Below are 23,859 nucleotides of genomic sequence, written 5' to 3'. Positions count from 1 at the left end.
AAAAAAAAAATTTAAAATTTTAACAAAATATTTTACTCTGTAACTAAAGAGCCAAGTTAATTATACATTGAGATAATTGTAAGAAGCAAGAATGTTCAGTAAAGTACTACAAACACATCACCATCACCAAAACACAATTTTTTCATGAATCCATCTATGCCCTTTGTTTAATATGCACATAGACTTAGATGAACGACGCAGGCTCTTAAGAGCCTTTAGTTTCTTATTAGACTTACGGACCACTGATAAGAATGATTTTCTTGAGCGGCAGGTGACAACCAACAGATGTAGCTAACTTGACAAGCTGAATGTAGTAGTGAGCACATTTTGATAGTCTATTGAGTAATCTTCCCTGATATATGTTCTTGTTCAAGTTAGTGGTCATTCTGATGATAGCTCTACTGTACAGAATTTTACTGCATATTTTTGAAACGTAGGATGTGTATGCGAACAAATGCATGATTTATCTTCACCATATGTTGCTGCTATAAAAATCATAAAATATATATACAGTATATTATTGTGTATCAATTATTTCAATATTGATCAATAAAGTGAGAATTTTATTTAAGAGAGAATGTGAGAAGAGAAGAGAAAATAATAAATAATTAAAACACAAATGTAAAACAAAAAAATAAAATAAAAACAAAAAATAGAAAGTCCTTGAAATTTGGAATTTGGCAACAGTATTTTTTTCTTAAGATACAACATTAAATAAATTTGGCAAAGTTGGTTTTCTATTGTAAATAATTCATACAAACACAAAACAGATATTAGAGAATGTATATGCATTTTAGGCACAAAACAAGAACAAAAGACAATAAACAATAAACAACATATAACAGTATATTATATAAAAACATATATGTTGGTGTGAGAAGGCTAAAATAAAAAGCACAATAACATTACATAGGGTAATGCTAATTAAGTTGCTTAAGTGTAAATTATTCTTATAATGGAATCCAGGGGTCCCAGTAGTGGTTGGCAATGTGAAGAGGCTTTGTTTTAAAAAATATATTCTTTTCTAGTATTAGATTTTCTTTTAGATAGTTTTTCAGCCCTGCAAAATTTACTTGATTTTCACACAGTTTTGTTCTATAGATATAGAATTTTGATAAAAGTATTATTAAGTTTTTTATTTTATTATTTTCTGTTTTTTTCTAAATTTCCGAATAAAATAGTATCCATGTTAAATGGAATAATTATTTGTGTTTGGTTATAAATCCATATATGTTATATGTTCTTGTTCAAGTTAGTGGTCATTCTGATGATAGTTCTACTGTACAGAATTTTACTACATATTTTTGAAACGTAGGATGTGTATGCGAACAAATGTATGATTTATCTTCCCCATATGTTGCTGCTATTACAAGCCCAGCTATCTCGTATATTTGTTGTTGGTTTTATTTGTATGCATGTCCTGGTTTTTTTTATAGAATAGGGAGTTATTGTTTTATGTGGTTAGTTGTGAAATCCGGATTGTTATGGGATTGTTTTTCTGTTTATTTGAATAGTTGTTACTTGTTTGCAAATATTTGAAAAGACAAAAGTTGTTGTAATGGAAATGAATTTTAAAAAAAGCTGAGTTTTCACAGTAGCTATTTGTCTAGTTTTATTTATAGAAATAAGATTTGAATTATCGGAAGTGAAAAAAAGGATTCTATTTTTTTATATTTATTTATAAAAAAAGGAAAGTATCATCTTCTAAAATTGTAATTACATATTTTATTTAGTATCGTTCTTTTTTCTTTCAAAAGCACTGTTTAAACGTCCACTGGAAAATCTAACAATTATGGAAGGTTTAGACATACAATTTGACTGTGAAACAGAAGACGACAATGGTTATGTTGAATGGTATAAAGATGGTGTTTTAATCATGATGTATACTGGAAATATAAAGCAGGAGACATTGCCAGGAAATATCTACAAACTTATAATTTCTCCTGCAACACTTCATGATAGTGGCAGATACCGGATAGAAAAAAATGGAATAAGTAGTGAAGCTGTTTTAGATGTTAAAGGTAATCAAGTAAAATAATTCAGATTCAAGAAATGATTGCTTTTATTAAAATAGTAGTTGAATTATAAAATCACTCATTTTGATAATATATGCACTCTAAATTGTGGTCTTCTGCTGAGAAAATGTTTTTTATTTACATGAAAAAAGATACAAAAATACTATAAGAATTAGACGTACAGTGATATTTACTAAATATATATTTTTTTAAATTTCCGTGGTTGGATTTTTGATATTTTTTTAATCTATTATAGAAGTTCATTTTGATATATTCATTTTTTTTAATTACAGCTTCACCTTTTCTATATTTAAGCATGTCTTCTGGTCCTAAATTGGTGTAAAACAGCCAATCCCCCCCAAAAACCAGTTTAATGAATATAGAGGCCTTACTATAACAAAATTTAATATATATTTATTACTTACCTATTTTTATTTCTTTAATAATTCTTTATCACATAAATTGGTCAAGAAAGATATTTATATTTATAAAGGCTATAACTGATTACTAAATGGATTAAAAAGCTTTAAACAAAATGAATTAGGCTATTTTTCCGGATAAAACGGGTGCAAATAGATGGCACTGCAAAAATCTGCTATCCGATAAAATTTAAGCAAAACATTTTACTAATGATATTGGCATTGCCTTAGTGTTGTGTGCACCAAATTTCAAGAGATTCTACAGAATTCACTGCTGGACACTTTCGCATAGTTTTCTGTGAGACAAGCTCTTAAGCCCATATCACACTTGACCAATATGTCATAGATCTCCCTTTAGTACCATGACCTTGCTGTGATGTTGATAAGATCCTGCCACAATTCCGTTACGATAATAACCCACTCTAGTTGTGATCTTGTTACGCTCTAAGTCTTGCTAGGTCTAATAGAGGTATTTCTATTTGCTACGTATCACGATAAATTTGATATATATATCATATATGAAACCATTACAGTTGGGTAGAATTCCTTATATGTTATGATTATGAATGGCTAAATCTGAGACATGTCGGACTACTGTCTGAAGTGCATGTAAAAAACAATCTACTTACTTACTTACCTGTACAAATAGCATTCTATTGCGTACATGCTTTTGTTATACTAAAGTCATAACAAACCTCAAATCAAAAAATTAAAATGCATACGTTTTTTTATAACTCAATGGATAGTTTTCATTATAAAACTTATGTACATATACTTTTTTTCTGAGGAAATTTTTTTAATTTATTCATATTTAGAAGAAGTTTACTTTATTTTAATTGCTTCCTTCCAGCAATTCCCACGACATATTTTCCGTATGCACAGTGACCTCAGTGTGACCCATCTCGTAAAAATCCGGTGATTACAATACGCATGGATGTCCTTAAAATGAACTATTATCTGAATTTACATGTTAAACACGTTGTCAATATCCATGCTTTTTTGTTGATTTTGTGTCGATTGTTGACAAAAAGATGACAGTCGTTACACTTCGGTTTCAAAACACGTACTTTAATTACCTGCCATATTTACTACAAAAATATGCTACCTTTTACAAAATATGAAAGCAATTAAAAAATTGAGAAATACTTTGACAAATTATTCAAAATTAGCCTCTTTTCATTGAAATATGCTATTTCCTAGTTATTTCACGGAATGTTTGAAAAACACTGTACATGAGAATTTGAAATTTTAGTTGAGAACCCATTGTAACGACTTGAGTACAGAATTCTTGATGTGATCAATATCTGAATGAAAACTTAGCAAACGCGGAATTTGGCATAACATGCGACGTGTACATTTTGAATTATTTTTTCTTCTTTCATTTAATTGAAGCGGCTGGAAAATAATAAAATATTGATGTGAAGATCTAGAACTACTAGTGGTTTTAGACCATTTTCAGACAAAATAGCAAATATTTGGAATGTACTGTCTGTGTTTCACTGTTTAAGCGTTTGGCAAGAGGTTAAAAAAGTTCATCACAATCCACAAACTTTGGAGAGAAACTACACACCATAGTATCTACCTTGATATCTTATTTTTACCAACATTATGATGGTTTTATCAGTGTCTGTATTTTTTTTAATCTTTACTCTGCATTTCGTCTGCACTTTAATGTACTTGCACTTCTTGTTGTTCCTTTATGTTTTCAATGAAGAAGAACCATAAGGGGAGATAGTTCATAGAAACATAGTTGATTTTTTTTCCAGTTTTCAATCCCCATTTTTTTCTTAAATAAAAAAACACATCCCTGAATTCTTTTTTCTTTTTAAATGGGGCATCTTCATGATTTTGGCAATATTTTCTATAAACTATCTCGGAAATTTTGTCAAAGCTTCACTGAATTTTGGTGAAATTTGGTTTTTATTTAGATGTCATAATCACCCCCTTCTAACCGAATATTTGCCCTTTATGTGAAATAATGGCCGTGTCTATTGTGTTTGGGGTCCCAATTTTAACTTCAGTTTATAAAGTGTTCTATTTATTTTTAGCTCACCTGGCCCGAAGGGCTAAGTGAGCTTTTCTCATCACTTTGCCTCCGGCGTCCGTCGTCGTCCGTCGTCGTTAGCTTTTACAAAAATCTTCTCCTCTGAAACTACTGGGCCAAATTAAACCAAACTTGGCCACAATTATCATTGAGGTAACTAGTTTGAAAATGTGTGGCGTGACCCGGCCAACCGACCAAGATGGCCGCCATGGCTAAACACAGATCATAGGTGTAAAATGTAGATTTTGGCTTATAACTCTGAAACCAAAGCATTTAGAGCAAATCTGACTGTGGTAAAATGGTTTATCAGGTAAAGATCAGTTCAGACGAATTGGACAACCGGTTGTTTGGTTGCTGCCCCTGAATTGGCAATTTTAAGGAAATTCTACCGTTTTTTTGGCTATTATCTTGAATATTATTATAGATAGAGATAAACTGTAAACAGCAATAATGTTCAGCAAAGTAAGATCCACAAATAAGTCAACATGACCAAAAAGGTCATTTGATCCCTTAAGAAGTTATTGCCCTTTATGATCTATTTTTAATAATTTTGTAAATCCATCTGTGGGCTTTGGTTAATATGCGCATAGACTTCGATGAACGACACAGGCTCTTAAGAGCCTCTAGTTTCTTATTAGACTTACGGACCACTGATAAGTATGATTTTCTTGAGCGGCAGGTGACAACCAACAGATGTAGCTAACTTGACAAGCTGAATGTAGTAGTGAACACATTTTGATAGTCTATTGAGTAATCTTCCCTGTTATATGTTCTTGTTCAAGTTAGTGGTCATTCTGATGATAGCTCTACTGTACAGAATTTTACTGCATATTTTTGAAACGTAGGATGTGTATGCGAACAAATGCATGATTTATCTTCACCATATGTTGCTGCTATAACAAGCCCAGCTATCTCGTATATTTGTTGTTGGGTTTTTTTTTTTTGTATGCATGTCTTGGTTTTTTTTATAGAATAGGGAGTTATTGTTTTATGTGGTTAGTTGTGAAATCCGGAATGCTATGGGATTGTTTTTCTGTTTATTTGAATAGTTGTTACTTGTTTGCAAACATTTGGAAAGACAAAAGTTGTTGTAATGGAAATGAATTTTAAAAAGAGTTAAGTATTCGCATCAGCTATTTGTCTAGTTTTTTTTTGTAATTATTTTATTTTTCAAGATGAAACATGTGAAATTACATAATATATACAGTATTAGACACAAGTATAAAAAGTTAAATAACACTTGTAAGATCAATTAAATCATAATGGTATAATAAGATATAAATATTACAATTGATTTTGTTAATTTAATGCTGCTTCTAACAATTGCCACTTCTGATCTATTTTTATTTTTTGTGTAGGGGTTAAGAAACATACAGAGTATTTTTCTATTTTGATCCAATACTTTAAATATTCTATCCCACCATATTTTGTGGGCAATACGCTCTTACATCTACATTTGTATATATAGTATTTAAGTAACAACAAAATATTACTAACTGTTTTACTGTTGACAAAATCCTCAGACACACCTAAACTGACCTCTTTTACACTAAAAGGCATGAATATGTCATAATTTCTAATCCAATCTATAATGGAAAACCAGAAGTTTTGTGTTACATTACATTCCCAAAAAATGTGAAAAATATTTTCTCTAACTTCTGAACAAAATGTACAAAGTTCAGTTTCTTTTAATTTACATTTATATAAAAAGGAATTACATGGTAAAATCATATGAACAATCTTAAATTGAAAATTTTGTAAAAACGAATTTCTTGTTATAATGAAGGGCATGGAATAAATAGCATTCCAATCTTCGATCTGTATATTTAAGTCTATTTCCCATTTGTTACGGGAAGATAGTGATAATACTTTATTATCCTCCAGAAATAAATTATGGAAAATTTACAAGATTTTGGTTCTTTTTTAACTTTATCTACTAATTTATTTTCAGTATTATCAAGTTTAGAACTACCTTCTATCCTACTTTTCCATCTTTTTGGAATAGCACTTAAAATACCATAAAACTCTACAAAATTAGTCTTGATATTATACTTTTTCTCAAATTCTTCATATGAGAATAATGTATTATTATCTGACACCAGATCATTGATAAAAAATATACAATTTTCAATATATTTACCCTTCAAAATCATCTTGCCATCCATTTTGATGTTTGGCTTTGGCCGTATGGACTGGACCAGAATATCGGTATTGTTTTCAACTTTCAACTTATTTTTCAATTTTGAAAAATTTACCAGGATATCATGCCAAAAGGGATTGACTTTTTTGGATAAAAAAGCAATCCTTCCTTACTTAAATGTAAAATTTTGTCCCCCCCCCCCCAAATTTTTGTATATAACTAAGCAGCAAAACTTTCCAAGGAGGATAATCTTGGGGGTCTAGTAATTTATACAGCCAAGACATTTTTACACTATAACAAAAATAGTAAATATTAGGCATCTTAAGACCGCCATCACAATGTTCGGACATAACCACTGTTCTTTTCACTTTATCTGGTTTTCCTTTCCATAAAAAATTGAAAAATATGTTTTGAATCTCCTTCAAAACCCCATCTGTGGGGTTAGGAAGGACAGTCAGAACTTGAACCAAAATGGGAAGTGCTAAAGTTTTAATAACAACCACCCTCCCAATATATGTTAGTTCTCTATAAGCCCAAGTATTAAGAAGTGACTTGATACTGTTTATCTTGGCTGTAGAATTACATAGAGTCTTATCCCTTTTAGCAAGCTCAAACCATATACCTAATAGTTTGAACCTCCCAGAAAGGTTCCAAACAAGATTTTTTTCTGGCAAAAGTTTTTCCTTACTACCCTTTTTTGACCCAATCCATATGGCCTCAGTTTTGTCAACATTACACCTAAGTCCAGCACATTCTGAAAATTTATCAAACAAATTGAGATATTCATTTAGAGACTTTTGATCACCATCCAGGACTAGGGAAGAATCATCATCATATTGACTCAATAAAAATTCAGAGTCATTAATTGATACCCCAGCAACATCAGGGTCATTTTTAATAGCTGCACTGAGTAGTTCCAAAACTAAAATAAATAGATAAGGAGACAAAGGATCCGTTTGACACAGTAGCATGCCTTTATCCAACTTATAAATGTATGGTCAAAGCAATAAAACTGCAAAGCCTCTAGTATAAAAGACCATTCGACCGTGTCGAAAGCTTTTTCAAATTCGACTAAAAGGAAAAGCTCAGGAATGTCGTCTTCCTCCATCTTTTCCATCAGATCATAAATAAATCTAGTACATTCGCCTATCTACCTACCTTTAAGAAATCCTTTTAATGTTTGACTAATTATATTTACAAGCAACCTTTTTAGTCTATTTGCTAAACTTGCTGTAGCTATCTTATAGTCTACACACAAAAGTGTGATAGGTCGCCAGGTCTTTAAATAAAATTTTGACTACCCTCCTTTGGTATACAAGTAATGAGTCCCTGCCTTTGTGTGATTGAGAACTTTCCATATTCTAAAGCCTCATTTAAACATCTTACCAGTGGTATTTTAATATCATTCCTAAAGAATTTATAAAACTCAACAGTAAATCCATCTATACTAGGTGATTTGGAGTTCTTCAAAAGTTTAAGAGAAGACAAACATTCCTGCATTGTTAAAGGTCCCTCACAGGAACCCACCTCTTCCTCATTCGGTTTTGTAATAAAAGGATTATCATGTTGAAGAAATGTGTCCCTGTGAGTTTTCAGTAACAATGGTTTACAACTAGTATATAATTTTTTATAAAACTGTTTTTTGTTCATTTTTAATAGTACTGGGATCTGTTATCTCAGTCTCGTCCTCCAAAATAAGTTTAGGAATAATTTTTTCTGTGTAATGTTTTTTTTTCCAAATTTATTTGTCTAGTTTTATTCATAGAAATAAAATTAGATTTTTCAGATGTGAAAAAAGGATTCTATTTTTTTCATATTTATTTAAATAAAAAGAAAAGAATCATCTTCTAAAATTGCAATTACATATTTTATTCAGTATCGTTGTGTTTTCTTTTAAAAGCACTGTTTAAACGTCCACTGACAAGTCTAACAATTATGGAAGGTTTAGACATACAATTTGACTGTGAAACAGAAGAAGACAATGGCTATGTTAAATGGTATAAAGATGGTGTTCTAATCATGATGGATACTGGAAACATAAAGCAGGAGACATTGCCAGGAAATATCTACAAACTTACAATTTCACCTGCAACACTTCATGATAGTGGCAGATACCGAATAGAAAAGAATGGGATAAGTAGTGAAGCTGTCTTAGATGTTAAAGGTAATAAAGCAAATTGTTTAAGCTTGCAGAATAAAAGACAAAAAAAGAAGTAAGTTGCCAAAATTCTATTCAAAATAGGGTAAAAATGAACGACGACTAAATTGTGTGTGTTTAAACATGTTAAAGCGCTGTTTTGCATTTACCTTCATCAGGAATGCTTACTTCCACATTTGAAAATGCCTGTACCAAGTCAGGAATATGATAGTTATTGTCCATTCGTTTGATGTGTTTTGTCATTTGCCATGTGACTAGGGACTTTCCGATTGAATTTTCCTCGGAGTTCAGTATTTTTTTGTGATTTTACTTCTTAAACACATCTAAAAGTCGGCCGGTCTTCACATTATTTGGGTCTAAATAAAGCACAAACAACATTTTCCAAAAAGACCAAAAGAGTGATTTTTTTTCACAAAACGCATTTGACTAACAGGTCGAACAACTGATGTTAATCAAATATTAGTATATTTATATATATTATAAATGTATGTATTTATATCATTTTAACGCCAAGTAGAAAACAATTAACTTGCGGCAAAGATGGTAATCCACAACATGAGATGCTATTTTTTTACACCGGATTTCAGTAGTGTTAGGGATTGAAAAGTATTTGGAAGGCCATTTAAAATGTATTTCAATTTAGGATAGACACTAACATTTTACAGAGTCAAAATAGAATGAACAGATTTTTTAAACTTGAGGGAAAATATAATAAAAGCCTCAACTAAATAAATATAAACAGGTCTATATATACACAAAGAAAAAAATAAGCACCCCCTGCCATATTGCATTATAGTGTTTTACCAGAAATGTTGATTTCCGTATAAATGTTGATTTTAACAAGACCAATGCTCTTTTAAAAAGATTTGACCATACAAGTTTGACTGGTAATTAAGATATTAATGTATCGTGAAGGAGAACCATGCCTACTATGCAACTTACAAAATGCAATTTCCCCGCGCTTAACATTTGAGACTTTTAGTCCGGCGATTTGAAAATTTTATTCACATTCTGTGAACATGGTACGAAGACGAATATCGGAGGCTCAAAGATGGCAGATTATCGGCATGTGGTCAACAGATTTATCTTATAAAGCTATTGAACTTCAGACGGGCTACCCTTATACTGTAGTCAGCAGGATTGAACGGGAACACATCCAAACCGATAATGTAAAAGACTTGCCAAGATCCGGGAGACCACTGGTGACATCGTAGTGTGAAGACAGGGCACTGCATTGCCTGGTTAGACGAATGCAATTCGCAAAAATTCATGTTTTGCAAAGACGATGGTTACCTTATAGACATCTATCAACCAGCACCTTCGGGAACCGGTTGAAATCAGAAGGACTGAAGTTAAGAAGGGTAATAAGACGTCCTATTTTACCTGACCGACATCAACAACTGCGTTTGGCATTGTGCTTAGCACGTCGTGGTTGGAACTTGAGGATGTGGCGCAAGATCCATTGGTCAGACGGGAGCCGGTTTCTTCTGCAAGTTACCGATGGAAGATTGAGAGTTTGGAGACATAAAAGTACAGTATATACCCTAAGGAACATCAAAGCAACTGTCCCTCGCAGTGGAAGCTCTGTGATGGTATGGGTGCATCTCTAATGACTGTTAATTTGACTTGGTCACTATACGAGGAAACTTTAATGGTGATCAATATATCATGGACGTTCTTCTTCCAATAGTTCATTAGTTGTACCTCATTTTGATAACCACCCATTTGCTGTAAGACCTGTGTTTATGGATGACAATGCTAGACCGCATCGTTCAACGGCGGTTATCGCATTTCTTCAATGCAAAGCAGTAATTGCTATTCCATTGCCTGCCATGAGCCCGGATTCGAATCCAAAAGAGCATATTTAGGCCGTCGAGTACAGGCAGTCGAACCACCTGTACAAAATTTACGTCAGTTAGAAGCAGCATTGCCCCGGGAATGGTGGGGAAATCGACGACTAACTGGAGTGATGAGACGCAAGGTTAAGGCCTGCATCCGATCAAGTGGTGGTCTCACCCAATATTGAATATTGAACTATGGATTTTTTTTGACAGACTTTCATTGAAGGTTTTCGAAGTGAAATGACAATAGTATCATGCAAAACAAACTCAGAATGTTCAAACGTACAATGGACATGTTTTAGTGTTTTTAACTGGGCTTTTGAGAAAATCTATTAATAAAATTATAATTGTTGTTGCCATTTGTTGTGATTTAAAATTTCTTATAGCTAATGTTGTTTCCTAACAGGCTGCATAACTATTTTTGCCACCAATTGTTCCGGGATCTTACGAACATTTTCGTAATATTTGTCAATTCGAATCGAAAACATGTGGGGTGCTTTACTTTTTTCTTAGTGTATTATGTACCATTCTGTTTACAACGTTCGTAAACATTGCAATGTTAACAACATCGTGTTTATATTGTATATCGAGTCTTTACCTGTGTTCTTACATCGTTCTCATCGTATACATCGTGATGTTTACATTGTTTATATCGTAAACATCATGTTTTTGACAATATCGGGTCAACTTCTTGTTTATGTTGTATGTATAGTCTATACCTTTCTGTTTAAATCGTTCACATCGTTTACATCGTGATGTTGACAATATTGTTTTAACATCGTGTTTATATTGTATTTAAAGTCTATATATTTTTGTTGACATCTTTCACATCGTATTAAGACTAAGCCGGGGAATGGTTACATCATATACCCCGTCTGAAAACCTAATAACACATATATAAATAATTAGCCCTGCCTTTTGTTTTTTACCAGAACAAGGTATTTGTTAAACATTCATCACGCATTTTATATATTCAGTACATGTTTTAAAAAAATGTAAGTTTAACCATCTTTTAAAATATTTTTTTCAGATTTAATGTTCACGTTTTTTTAAGTATTCTATTTAACAACAACAAATACTTTTTGTTGATATGTTCTGCGTATTTGGAAGATTTTATCATTTGCTGAGAAAATATTTCTATCAGATATGCAATAATTAGTATTAGCACTTTCAAACATACCTTAAGTATTGCATGTGTGGTTTCATTGACGGATACATGTCAGTATATTATCTTTTTAAGTGTTCTGCATAGCATAAGAATGTGTCACTTAGTAACGTTTGCTATGTTGACATTGTTTATGTTGCAATTGAGGGAATCTTGTTGTATATACCCCAACAGTTTTCTGAATATATACTGACATCTCCGTTTTGCTATTCAATTACAAAAATTGTCTCATTTGTAATAAATCATATGTCGATGTAAACGATGTAAACACTTAATTACAATTCCAACATTAAGAATAATGTTGACACCATATATCCACACTTCAATGCAACCGATTTAAATACGATACTTACTATACATTGTACATGTTGTATACATCGCTGTTAATGATGTAAACTGTATGTAAGAGTTGTTACAGTGGAAATGGTATTGACAATTGTCCTTGTTAGCATTGTTAATATTGCAATGTAAACGATGTAAATACTACAATGCAAAAGATGCTGACCCGATATAGTGCAAAAAGTGTTGATATTGCGATGAAAACGATGTAAACACGATAATTTTACAACATTGTATACATCTTAACGATAACGATGACAAAAAAAAGTGAACAATATATCAAAGTTCATACCATGTAAACGATGTTGACACAATATTGTACTCACATTGTAAATATCAAGATGTCGACAATATTGTTAACACATTTTGCAATTTAACATGTATGAATAGATAAGCATGGAATTCCTAGTGAATCTGTCTTAGAAGTTATATGAAATTACTTAAACTGTTTTTAACTAAAAGATGACAGACAAAAAGAGTGAAAAATAGTGACTTCTTTTCGGACAATTTGTTAAAGTGTATCCTTATTCATAACGGATGTACATACTTTATTTATCTATATATATATTCAACATATATACGTCACTATAACGTTTTGAATAAAAAAAAAAAGGATTATCAAATAAGGAAGGATAATGATATTATAGCCTTTACGACTTGAACGTTTTTTTCCCTCACAATACGATATACATGTAGATACTCAATACTTATCATGTGTATTAGGAGTGGCTGAAGGGTTGTTTGTTGCTTATCAATAGAAACCCATTCTTTCTCTACTTTTAGCACTATTATGACATTTCTTGGTCGGTGTGAGAAAAATATTTCTCCTCTCTAGTGAAACATCTGTTCTCGGCAAATAATTGGTCGAAATTTAAATGTAAGATTGTAACGTTAAATTTTATTGGTTTCTTCTGAATTTTCCTATTGTGACGTCATGAAAAAATGCGACCATGCTGGGTGACGTCACATACAAGTTCACAGCTTTCTTTGAAAAAGAAGGATACAGTTATTAGAGAATCAGATTCCACCACTATAACTCGTGTATTACGACATTTCTCAACTCTCGACATTTAAATTTGAATAATTTACAGCGGATTCCATTGAGTGTGTAGCCAAATGTAATATCTTTGGTTAGCTAGCTTGTTAGCTGAACCATGAAGTCATTACTAGGTCAGGTATACTACCCTCCTTTCAAAGTAGCATAGTCCAACAGACAGATTGGTTTTCTGTCGGAATATTCTATTCTTAAAGTAGGGTAGTTTACCTAACACAACAATGACTTCACGGTTCAGCTAACAAGCAAGCTAACCAAAGACATTACCTTTGGCTACACACTCAATGTAATCCGCTGTAAAAAGCTCAGCAAGCCTCGCGCTTTAGATATTAAAATTTAACTTTCTTCAGTGGAGAAATATTTTGACACACTTGTTGCAGTTGTGGAATCTATATTCATCAACTTTAAGAATATATAATCAAATACCAATACAATCATTAGGTTGGAGATTATTAATTCATACCTTTTACTGTCAGAACAGTTGATGTCTCCTTATAATACTAACAATAAAATTGAGAATGGAAATGGGGAATGTGTCAACACTAACACTAACAAGTCTTATATACCATACCACAGAGAAACAGTATATGTAAAACCTAATAAGTCTCATATACCACAGTGAAACAGTAGATGTGTCTTTAAAGACAATAACTAGTCACATAAATCATACCCCATTTATCTATACTAATATAGCTACTAAGAGTAGAAAAGGAAATGTTCTAATTGAATGAAAAACTTATTCTGCCTAATGAATATTTTGATATTATACGCAAAACTTTTTAATAACAATTCTAATTTTATTTACAAACTAATATACTAAGACACAATTGTATACATAGTATACTAGTATCATATTCACAAACAATTCTAAAACTATAACATTGAAAAAGAGGGACGAAAGATACCAAAGGGACAGTTTAAATATATATGCAAATAATAATAAATGTCTCATTTTTGGTTTCTAGGGGGCTACTCATAGAAACTTACAATTATACTACTCAAAATAACCAAGTAAAAAAACACTACATAAAATCAACATAATTATAATCCTTTTTAAATAAATTGCCTAAAATGATGCAATTTTAAGAACCTACAGTAGAGCCCTGACAGGTGAAAAATTTATGAGAACATGACTGGAAGAACCCAGACGGGTATACATTTTGCAAAAAGAGAATTCTCTTTATAGATCCCAATAGGTACAGAACCTGACCGGTAGAATTTAGTTATCAAAGGTACAAGGCTTATAATTTAATACGTCAGACGCGCGTTTCGTCCGCATAAGACTAATCAGTGACGCTCAAATCAAACAAGTTATAGAACCAAACAAGTACAAAGTTGAAGAGCATTGAGGACCCAAAGTTCCAAAAAGTTGTGTCAAATACGGCTAAGGTAACTCATGCCTGGTATAAGAAAATCCTTAGTATTTAAAACCCCAGACCGGTATACATTTTAAAAAATGAGAATTCCTACGGTAGATCTTTACAGGTACACTTAGAACCTGACTGGTAGAACCGAGACAAGTATAAATTTTGAAAAATGAGAATTCATGCAGTAGATCCCCACAGGTACTTTTAGAAGCTGATTGGTAGAACCCAGTAAAGTATACATTTTGAAAAATGAGAATTCCAGGTGGTAGATTCCAACAGGTATTATTAGAACATGACTGGTAGGACCCAGACAGGTATAAATTCATAAAAATGAGAATTCATGCGGTAAATCCCAACAGGTGCAAAAACTAAATAAATTATAACCCTGGAATAAAAAAAGCCTTAATTATTTATAAGATGTATTAATAAATTGTGGGAGAGTAATTTCCATCAAATTAAGTTGGCAATACAAACACAAAACAAACAAAATAAAAAAAAAAAAAATTCAAAAAGTACAAATTGTTATGAATGGCCCCTTTTGTTAAAAAAAATTAAAAAAATAAACATTAAAATCATGACTATTTATTTTTTTAATGTGCAGCTGTGGAACGATGGGTGGGCTAAATTTATTTTCCACGAGTAAAACTATGACAACTTAAAATGCAATGCTCAAACGACAACTGACCAGCCTATCAAAATTATATACAGATGTTTCTCTGATAACATCCATTCTGTCATCATGCTGTTTCCTATCTATGATCTAATACCTATCCCTTAATCTCTTAATTAAAACAATCTGACAAGCTGACCTTAACATTAAATGAAAACAAAAGCCTGGGAAAGTACAGACCCTAGGAATTTATCAAAATATGACATGATAATTATGTTTAAACTCTTATCTAATTCCAAATATCTCAAATGTTGTCTTTTGGAACGGTAATTCTGTCATAACTAAGTGTCTGTTTTTTTAACTTGCTGATAAGACTTAAAATATCATAAAATTTCTTGATAATGTAATTCAAAATAATAAGGGTTGTTCAAGTTGTCGTTTATTTCATCAATATGTTTAAAATGCTAAAACTGTGGTCAAGTTTGATCCATGTCGTGAAGGTGTATACAATTTCAAGCATACGATAAAATATATCCAACATGTTAAAATTAGTTTGAGCTCGAACTGAGACGTTTTAAAGGTTTTCATTACCCGTAAAGTGGTTTTAGTAGTGATCAGCTATACGAGCAGTTCAAATTTTAAAGAATTTCATATCTCTGCAGTAATATTCCCTCTGCTTCACCGAATGGCGTTTTACGGTCACAATAACGAATTGGTGGACGGTAACAGTGTGTCAGTGTCTCTTCTAATGTGTTCATGGTCTTGGTTTCTTTAAATAAAATTCGTCAGAAAAAAGACCAGAGGCTCTTTGAAAAAATTATGTATCTTTATGTTTGTTCTCAGACACCGATGATGTTCTACGCAAACTGTAAGCTCCTGAATAATATATGAAATGATAAATGTATACTCCATAAAATACAATTCAATACGATTGAAGTTGAAGAAAAATTAATGATTTTAAATAAAAAATCGTCTCATTTGTCTTGAATTCTGGTATTGATTTGACCGCTGGACTTTTATTTCAGGTTTGTTTATAACAATGTGGGTGCAGTCGGGTTGTCGGTTTCTTTAATCTTTAGTGCAGGTTGATATATGAATGAGATCCAATTGGAAAGTTTGAATTGTTCATAAAAGGGATGTCTTCAGTTGTGGGTCGACAGAAGTGTAAGAAGTCGTCTAGATTTCGAGTTTTATCTCCCCAAATAACACACGACTAAAAATAGTCTTAATTTAAAGACACATATATCTTCTTTATTTTCAGCCCTGTCGTAAGATTTTCGTATGGTCATATTTTCCTAAAAAGTCGTTTTAATGACCTAATAGTATATTAGAAAGTTTTCAACACCCTTTTTCAAAACGGAAATTGGAATATATTTTGGCCACGAGCATCACTGAAGAGACATTATTTGTCGAAATGCGCATCTGGTGCAGAAATATTGATACCGTTAATGTTATTAACTGATATTTAATTAATATGTTTTTCCTTATCTTTCATCACATGTCAAAATACTCTATTCGGTATTCTATTTTCTTCTAAACTATAAAGATTACTAAGTTTTGACTGCTTAAAAAACATAAACTGTAGTTTCTTCTTCAAAGCAGTAGTAAAAATTATCCCAAAATATGTTTAGCATATAGCACTTGATCAAACTAGTTACTAATAAAAATTTCAGAACCTAAATATGAAAAAAACCTTAAAAAGTCAACGGACAAAGTATAAAGTAAAAACCTTCAATTTAATCACAGAACTTAATCACTTCCCTTCTTATACATTTTGTGTTTTATTCAACCTTATATATTCACTGAACTGATATTTGAAATTACTACTGTATTCGCCATTATATACAAATAATTTAAATTATGTGCACTGATAATATACAATATGTGATACAAATAGCTTTCAAAGGTAGCAGGATTATAATTTAATTGATACGCCAGACGCGCGTTTCGTTTACATAAGACTCATCAGTGACGCTCATATCAAAATAGTTAAAAAGTCAAAAAAGTACAAATTTGAAGAACATTGAATATCCAAAATTCCCAAAAGTACCAAATACGGCTAAGGTAACCTATAATAAACATGGTATAAGAAAATCCTTAGTTTTTCGAAAAATTCAAAGTTTTGTAAAAAGGAAATTTTTAAAAATAATCACATAATTGATAGTCATATCAACACCGAAGTGTTGATTACTGGGCTGGTAATACCCTCGGGGACGAAACGTCCACTAGCAGTGGCATCGACCCAGTGGTGTAAATAGTTATCAAAAGTAACAAAGTTTGTTATAGTCCGTGAAAATGTGACCATATCAGGTCTTTACAACAGGCATATTATTATAGTACAAGGTTTCCTCTTTCGAATGATACATTACATAGGTGTGTGTTCGGTGGGAGATTAAATTTAAAAAAAATCTCCGTTCAATCACCGCACTATTTGTAGTAGTTTAAGTTCAATATATCATATTTAAATGACCCAGTGTTGTACAAACGGGGAACTGATAAATTAATTTGAACTGGCATAGCCTATAATAAAATATTTCTATCTTTAAAATGTGTTGTGTTTCCGTCGACCGGCGTCAGTTAATATTTCAAATTATGTTTTCTTCGAAAAACTACTGTAGTAGCTTGAACCGAGTTTAATTTAATACTATAAGTCAAAAGTATCCTTCAGTTAAATAACAATGACAAAATCTTCTGCTAGGTAACATGTCCGCGACATTTGAAGCCTAAGACCTGGTGTATTTAAAAAGTTGGTGAATATAATTCTAATAGACAGTTGCATAAAAGAGACCATTTAAACTGTCACGTGGTATACAAGATCAACATAGCCCATATCCTCAGATATTGATGTTAAAGACGATATTATCTATAAATTACGTATTTGATGGGAAGTATAGTAGACACTAACAAGAATTAATCAGCCAAATAAGCTCTTCGTTTCATGTTTGTTTTGCAGTTATCTATAAAACATGTAGTTATCAATAAAAAAAATCCACACTTATTTTAACATGTGTCCAATTTTGAGACACCTTATATAGTATATTGCCCTGAAACACCAAATGAACCTGTGTTCTGTCATCGAACTCTCCTCAATATCATTTATTGACCCATTCTTAAGTTTTTTATCGCCTACATGGTCTAATGAAACTTCAAATTTAAAAAAAAAAGCATTGAATGTTTTATATACTCGAATGGCTTTGACTCTTAAATAAGTGAACATAAACTTTTTTAAAAGAAACTCCTTTATTTTTCCCAAATTTTCATAAATGTACCGATATTGAATTATTGACTTCCTTGACACTTATTCGCCGATATTTTCGCGCATACAGTGACCTTAATTTCGAGACCTCTCGACCACCTTACATCGCAAGTGCGAGGGTAAAAAAAGAAACAGTCAAACTCATATATCGAACATAAACTGACAAAGCCAGGGCTATAAAAGAAAAGACAAACAGAAAAAATAATAGTACAAAAGACACAACATAGAAACTAAAGACTAAGCAACACGAATCCCACTCAGAACTAGGGGTGATCTCAGGTACTCCGGAAGGTTAAGCAGATCCTGCTCCACATGTGGCACCCGTCGTGTTGCTTATGTTATTACAAACCCGGTAAATAGTCTATTTCGGTAGGTCACATTTGTGGTGAAAAGGGAGTTGGATTGTAGTTACGACATAAGGAACATCATATCATCTGTGAACCGTGATAAAACTTGCTTTTAAAGGTAAATAGAAATAGTCTTAAAGAACTAATTTAATACAACAAATCATTTAACAACTGTTTAGAAATTGTTTGATTAACAAATATGAACGCATAGAAAATAGAAAAAAAGAAATTTGTTATGGCTCTTTCGATTCATGCATATGTCATACTTTCCACGTGCTCTGCTTCTATTGTTAATCAATGTCACGATCCAGTAAACCTCCAAAGTTAATAAACAACTGATGAATGGAATATTATTTGTCGATAAAACATTTTAGATGTGTAATAAATATATTATCGTACATAGTGTAGTATAAATGCATGCATTGGTTCAATAATTTCGATAACATTAAAATTTAAAGAAACTCGTTTCATATGACTTTTAAAAAAGAAATATTTGCTTGAATTCTTATAAATTTTACCTCAAGTAATTTCGAGTTTTTAAATATCAACATTAAGCCAAACCGGTAAATAAATCAATAGTAATTCAAGATCTATGAACTGTTTCTATTATATCAAAAAAATAAATAGTTTTGTTTCATGGAAGCTTTCTAGGTCGCTTGTTAGTACACAGTATCGAATATCAAAATGATATTCGACTTATCGGTCTCCTGTTAGAATGTTGTTGCTTTTTTAAGCTTAAACAAAAAATGTTTTTTGCGAGCGCCTCCCAGGAAATTAATTATTAATAAAAATTGATAAAAATTAAAATACAATTCGAATGTTTGTGTTTTACTATCATTCAAAATCCTCTCAAACAGAGGAAGGCAATGAAAAAGAGCACTTTTCCAAATCTTCCACTTTGAGCTATTCTTAGTCATTCCCCCATTCTATACCGTCAGAGCATACATTTTCATCAGCAGAACTGTAAGTTATCTCACATGTTGATAAATCGCCTCGTCCCAGAAAAAGTTGTCAAGATAATATTTTTACAAATAAATACGTTTTCGATTTCAATTCCTGTGTCGACCCTCAGAAATTGATTAAAGTCAAAAGTAAGTTCTAAATCATTCCCTCTTTGTTATTTATAAAAATATTTTGTTTTACGGTAACCAAAATACAGTTGTAAAAGTAATAACTTTCTATGGATATTAATTGATTCTGTGATTAAATTATTGTCAGTTTACATAATTACTACATGTAGTTAAAAGTTAAATAACCAACAACAAAAAAGAACCCAGAGGAAAATTTTTAACGGGAAGTAGCTACGCAAAAGGAAAAATCAAAAGCTAAAAAACATCTAAACGAATGTATAACAACTGTCATATTCCTAACTTGGTTCAGGCAATAGTAAAAGCTTTAATTATGGTATAAAATATCTCAAACTAGTAACTAGTCCTTGGTAATAATATTGATGGCTTTACGTTCATAAGACAACGACCAACAATACATAAAATTTGTATAATTTTGTGTTTCCATTTTGTAAATGTTTTACCGAGTATCGCTCGGTAAATCTAACGAGTACTCGATTAGTTTATTTACACTAAGTTCACTTCTATACTGAAAAGAAATGAACTTTCTGAAAAAGATCGAAATGTTGTCCTCTATGAAAAATATTTAAAAGCAAGATCTTAACTCGTTTTTCCTCTTCCAAAATAAGGTTGAGGTGTGACCTGGTAAAATCTATAAAAAGATCTCTTGTTTATCCTTTTAACACATAAATGCATTTTGTGTATACTTGTAATATCTAATTTGAAAATATTCAGACATAGAAAAAGGAAAATAAGCCGCATAAGTCCAAGTTTTTGCAATTAGCTTTGCGGCCGTATCGACCAACAAAACAGCAAACCCTGGTATGATGTAAATACTAAACAGAATGATGTACACATCCAAGAATGTGCTATTAACAGAGAGTGTTTGAAGGTCTATTCATTTATTTGCTGCAGAATAAAAACCTGACATATATCTCGGTTTATAGTAAGTGTTGTACAATTTATTGTTCGGTTTTAAACTAGATTATTTGCATTCAAGATGTTGTCAAAAAGCGTAAGGACAAAGTGGAAATATTTTCTGAAAGTGTTTTGTATATTGTATTTATAGCAAATAACATTTGTTGGTATTTCTATTGACAGTTTTAACCATGTGAATCTCTACATTACAGAAATGCCAGAGACTCTAAAACAAATGTCCAAACACGACAGAGACGAATTTCTCAAAGCAACAAAATCTGGTACAATACGACGATATTATATAAGAGTTATGATCATTGGAGAAAGTTCAGCTGGAAAAACAAGCTTATTAAGACGTTTAATGAATGAACCAATTGATGATGTCATCAGTACCGATGGATTGAATATTGAACGACGAAAATGTCAGGTAGATGTCAAGACTGGTGAATGGCATTTTCCTACAAGTAAGTAATGTCGTATTTGTTCGTTTTTATTATTATTCTGTCCCCTTTCATCAATGACAATTAGTAAATATCTAGTGGATGTGCATACATACAGTTTCTAGATTATTTAATACTAGGGCCATTTTCAAAGTAAAAAAAAACCTTTTCGGACACAGTTTAATTGAAACTAAATTAAAAATTGATAATGATCAAATGTAAACGTTAGAACTACATGTATACGTTATAGCTAGGGTTAAACGGGTTATCTATTATACTTTAGTGAAGGTATCAGGTATGAGCATAACTGTGTATTAAATAGTGTCCGGATAGGCTGATTATTTACATTAATTAATAACAAGAAAAAAATCTGATGATTCTTTATAAAATAAACTTTAAACGACAAGTTTATTATTACAATTTGAACAAAAGCAAATGAAATTTAACCAATGAATTACAATTCAGCACTTATACACGATGCTTGGTATAAATTGAACAACATCAAAGTAGTCCACGGGCTTGTATTAGAATTAATAATTTAAGATATAAAACCGAAATGCAATTGACCAAAATTTATGACAAACGCGATGATTTTTAATTTTTCTAAAGTCCACTTTCCATTTCTGTGTAGCAACATCTTATCGGCACCAGCATATGGAATATATGTGTCTCAATTGATACGTTACTTTAAAGCTAGCTCAAAGTACGTTGACTTTGTTGAACGAGGACAAATGGAGGAATACTGCTTTCTCAAAAGTTGCTAAGACAGGGCTATGAATCAAACAAATAAAAGTCATCACTCAAGATTTTACGGTCGCTATCATGAGCTGATTAGCCATTATGACAAAAGTGTGTCCAAAATCATATCTGATATTCTTCCTCAATCATAATAAATTCCATCATTACCGAACTGAACAATGAAATAAACGACGGGTGCCGTATACTGTGCAGGAAATGCTTACCCTGCCGGAGCACCTGATTACACTCCCGGTTTTTAGAAGAGTTTGTGTGGTTTCTTATTTATTATTCATAACCGTTGATGTAAATGACCTTTGGTTTTCTGAGTCTTTGTTTACTCCTTGGTTTTGATTGTTATTGTCTTAATAGGAACAATCATTAATTAAATTTCATAAATGATATGAACAATGGCTATTATAAATATTCTATTGTGTATACTAACTGTTTTTGAGTGCCTTCAAAACCACCATAGAGAGCACGATAACAAATAAACACTCCTTGAATGTGTATTTGAATACTTATAAGAAGTTAAATTGATTGCAAAATGTCAACTAGAACCGTTTATCTGTAACCAGTTCATATATAAGGAGATTTGATATGATTTCGATTGAAACAATGAATGTCATGAGCCTTTTCTGGATTATTGACACTTGTTTTGAATTCTTTATCGTAGGAAATATTTCCCATGAGTGCCACATGTGGAGCAGTATTTGCTTACCCTTTCGGAGCACCTGGAACCACCCCTAGTTTTAAGTGGGGTTCGTGTTGCTGTTGAGACATTTTTACCTATTGTGTCTGTTTTTTTGTTTTGTTCAAACATTGTTGTCAATATATTGGAAATTGATGAGACTGTTTACCTAGCTTTAAACCAAGTTTTAAACCGCCATATTCTACACAAGTAAATGCCTGGACCAAGTCAGAAATATGACAGTTTTTGTCCATTTGTTTGAGCTTTTATTTTGTCATTTGATTATAGACTTTTCGTTTTAAATTTAATCGAAGTTCAGTCTTTTTGTGATTTTACTTATTTTTATACATACAGCAGTATCATTAGAAAATATTGCTTATCTTTATCATACAGCTTTCATCATTTGTTGGCAATTTATGATGAATTCACCATAACCAAATAAAAAGATTGCAGAACTCTTTTCTGAAAATTCCGTGTTTGATGTTCAGAACCTTCAACGATGTGTATGTTTTACTATTTTTTCAGGTTTTGTCTTCTTTTTTTTACCTAACTTTTTTTGATAAATTACTTCATCATTTTTTAATTAAAAATATTTTTTCAATTAAACTCAGAAAATTAATACTTTGAATTTCGTCGGATATTTTTGTGATCAACCAAAGATGCCAGTATTGTTAAGAATAGATAGTTATCATACCATTTTAGATTATTTATGGCTTCCTCATAGATATCCACATAGAGCTGTTTGGCAGGCAAATATTTGATTTAAAAATCTGAACTATTTCTTACATTTTTCCCTTTTTTTCCCTTGTATATTTCATTTTACCGATGTACTACTTCTGAAAATGTCATTTTTATCTATTGTCATAAAACATCATAATATCTAATATCTAATAAAATTAGTAGATTCAGCTAACAAACTCCTTATATTTGAATAGAGTGACATTCATTTATAGTGGAAAATTGTTTTTATGTTAATTCAGCTATAATTCAAAATTGTTTGCTAACCACTCTCTGTGATTAATGTCAGATAACTCTGGTTAATTCTACCATCATTCTATCATTATGTGGATATAATATAATTCGGTTTTCATTAACGGTTTTTTTTTTAAAGGAAAAAAAGTTTTATGTAGGTTCCAATTATAATATTTCTCTAAACCAGGTTTAAAGTTTCAGGAATCCAGTGATGGCTATGGTGTTCTGTGTTGTTTTTTTTTTTGTTCGTATGTGTGTTTTTGTTAGGTTTTATTTGTTTT

At 31.5% G+C, this 23,859-nt stretch overlaps 2 protein-coding genes across 2 annotated transcripts in view; one reads left to right on the top strand and one right to left on the bottom strand.

Moving 5' to 3' along the window:
* LOC139502487 (dnaJ homolog subfamily C member 10-like) overlaps positions 1 to 23,859 on the bottom strand; it is a 380,520-nt gene that overhangs the window by 282,861 nt on the left and 73,800 nt on the right. The gene's annotated exons all lie outside the window — the stretch shown is intronic.
* The window catches only part of LOC139503279 (uncharacterized), an 87,017-nt gene that overhangs the window by 60,492 nt on the left and 2,666 nt on the right, over positions 1 to 23,859 (top strand). Inside the window, exons 5-7 of the mRNA XM_071293041.1 lie at positions 1,758 to 2,021; positions 8,519 to 8,782; positions 20,953 to 21,204. Coding sequence (XP_071149142.1) covers positions 1,758 to 2,021; positions 8,519 to 8,782; positions 20,953 to 21,204 — 780 coding nt within the window. The remainder of the gene's footprint in view (positions 1 to 1,757; positions 2,022 to 8,518; positions 8,783 to 20,952; positions 21,205 to 23,859) is intronic.

This window comes from Mytilus edulis, chromosome 14 (genome assembly GCF_963676685.1).
Source record: "Mytilus edulis chromosome 14, xbMytEdul2.2, whole genome shotgun sequence".
NCBI classification, from domain to species: domain Eukaryota; kingdom Metazoa; phylum Mollusca; class Bivalvia; order Mytilida; family Mytilidae; genus Mytilus; species Mytilus edulis.
The sequence above is the reverse complement of the archived record's forward strand: the minus strand, read 5'-3'. Positions and strand labels throughout refer to the sequence as shown.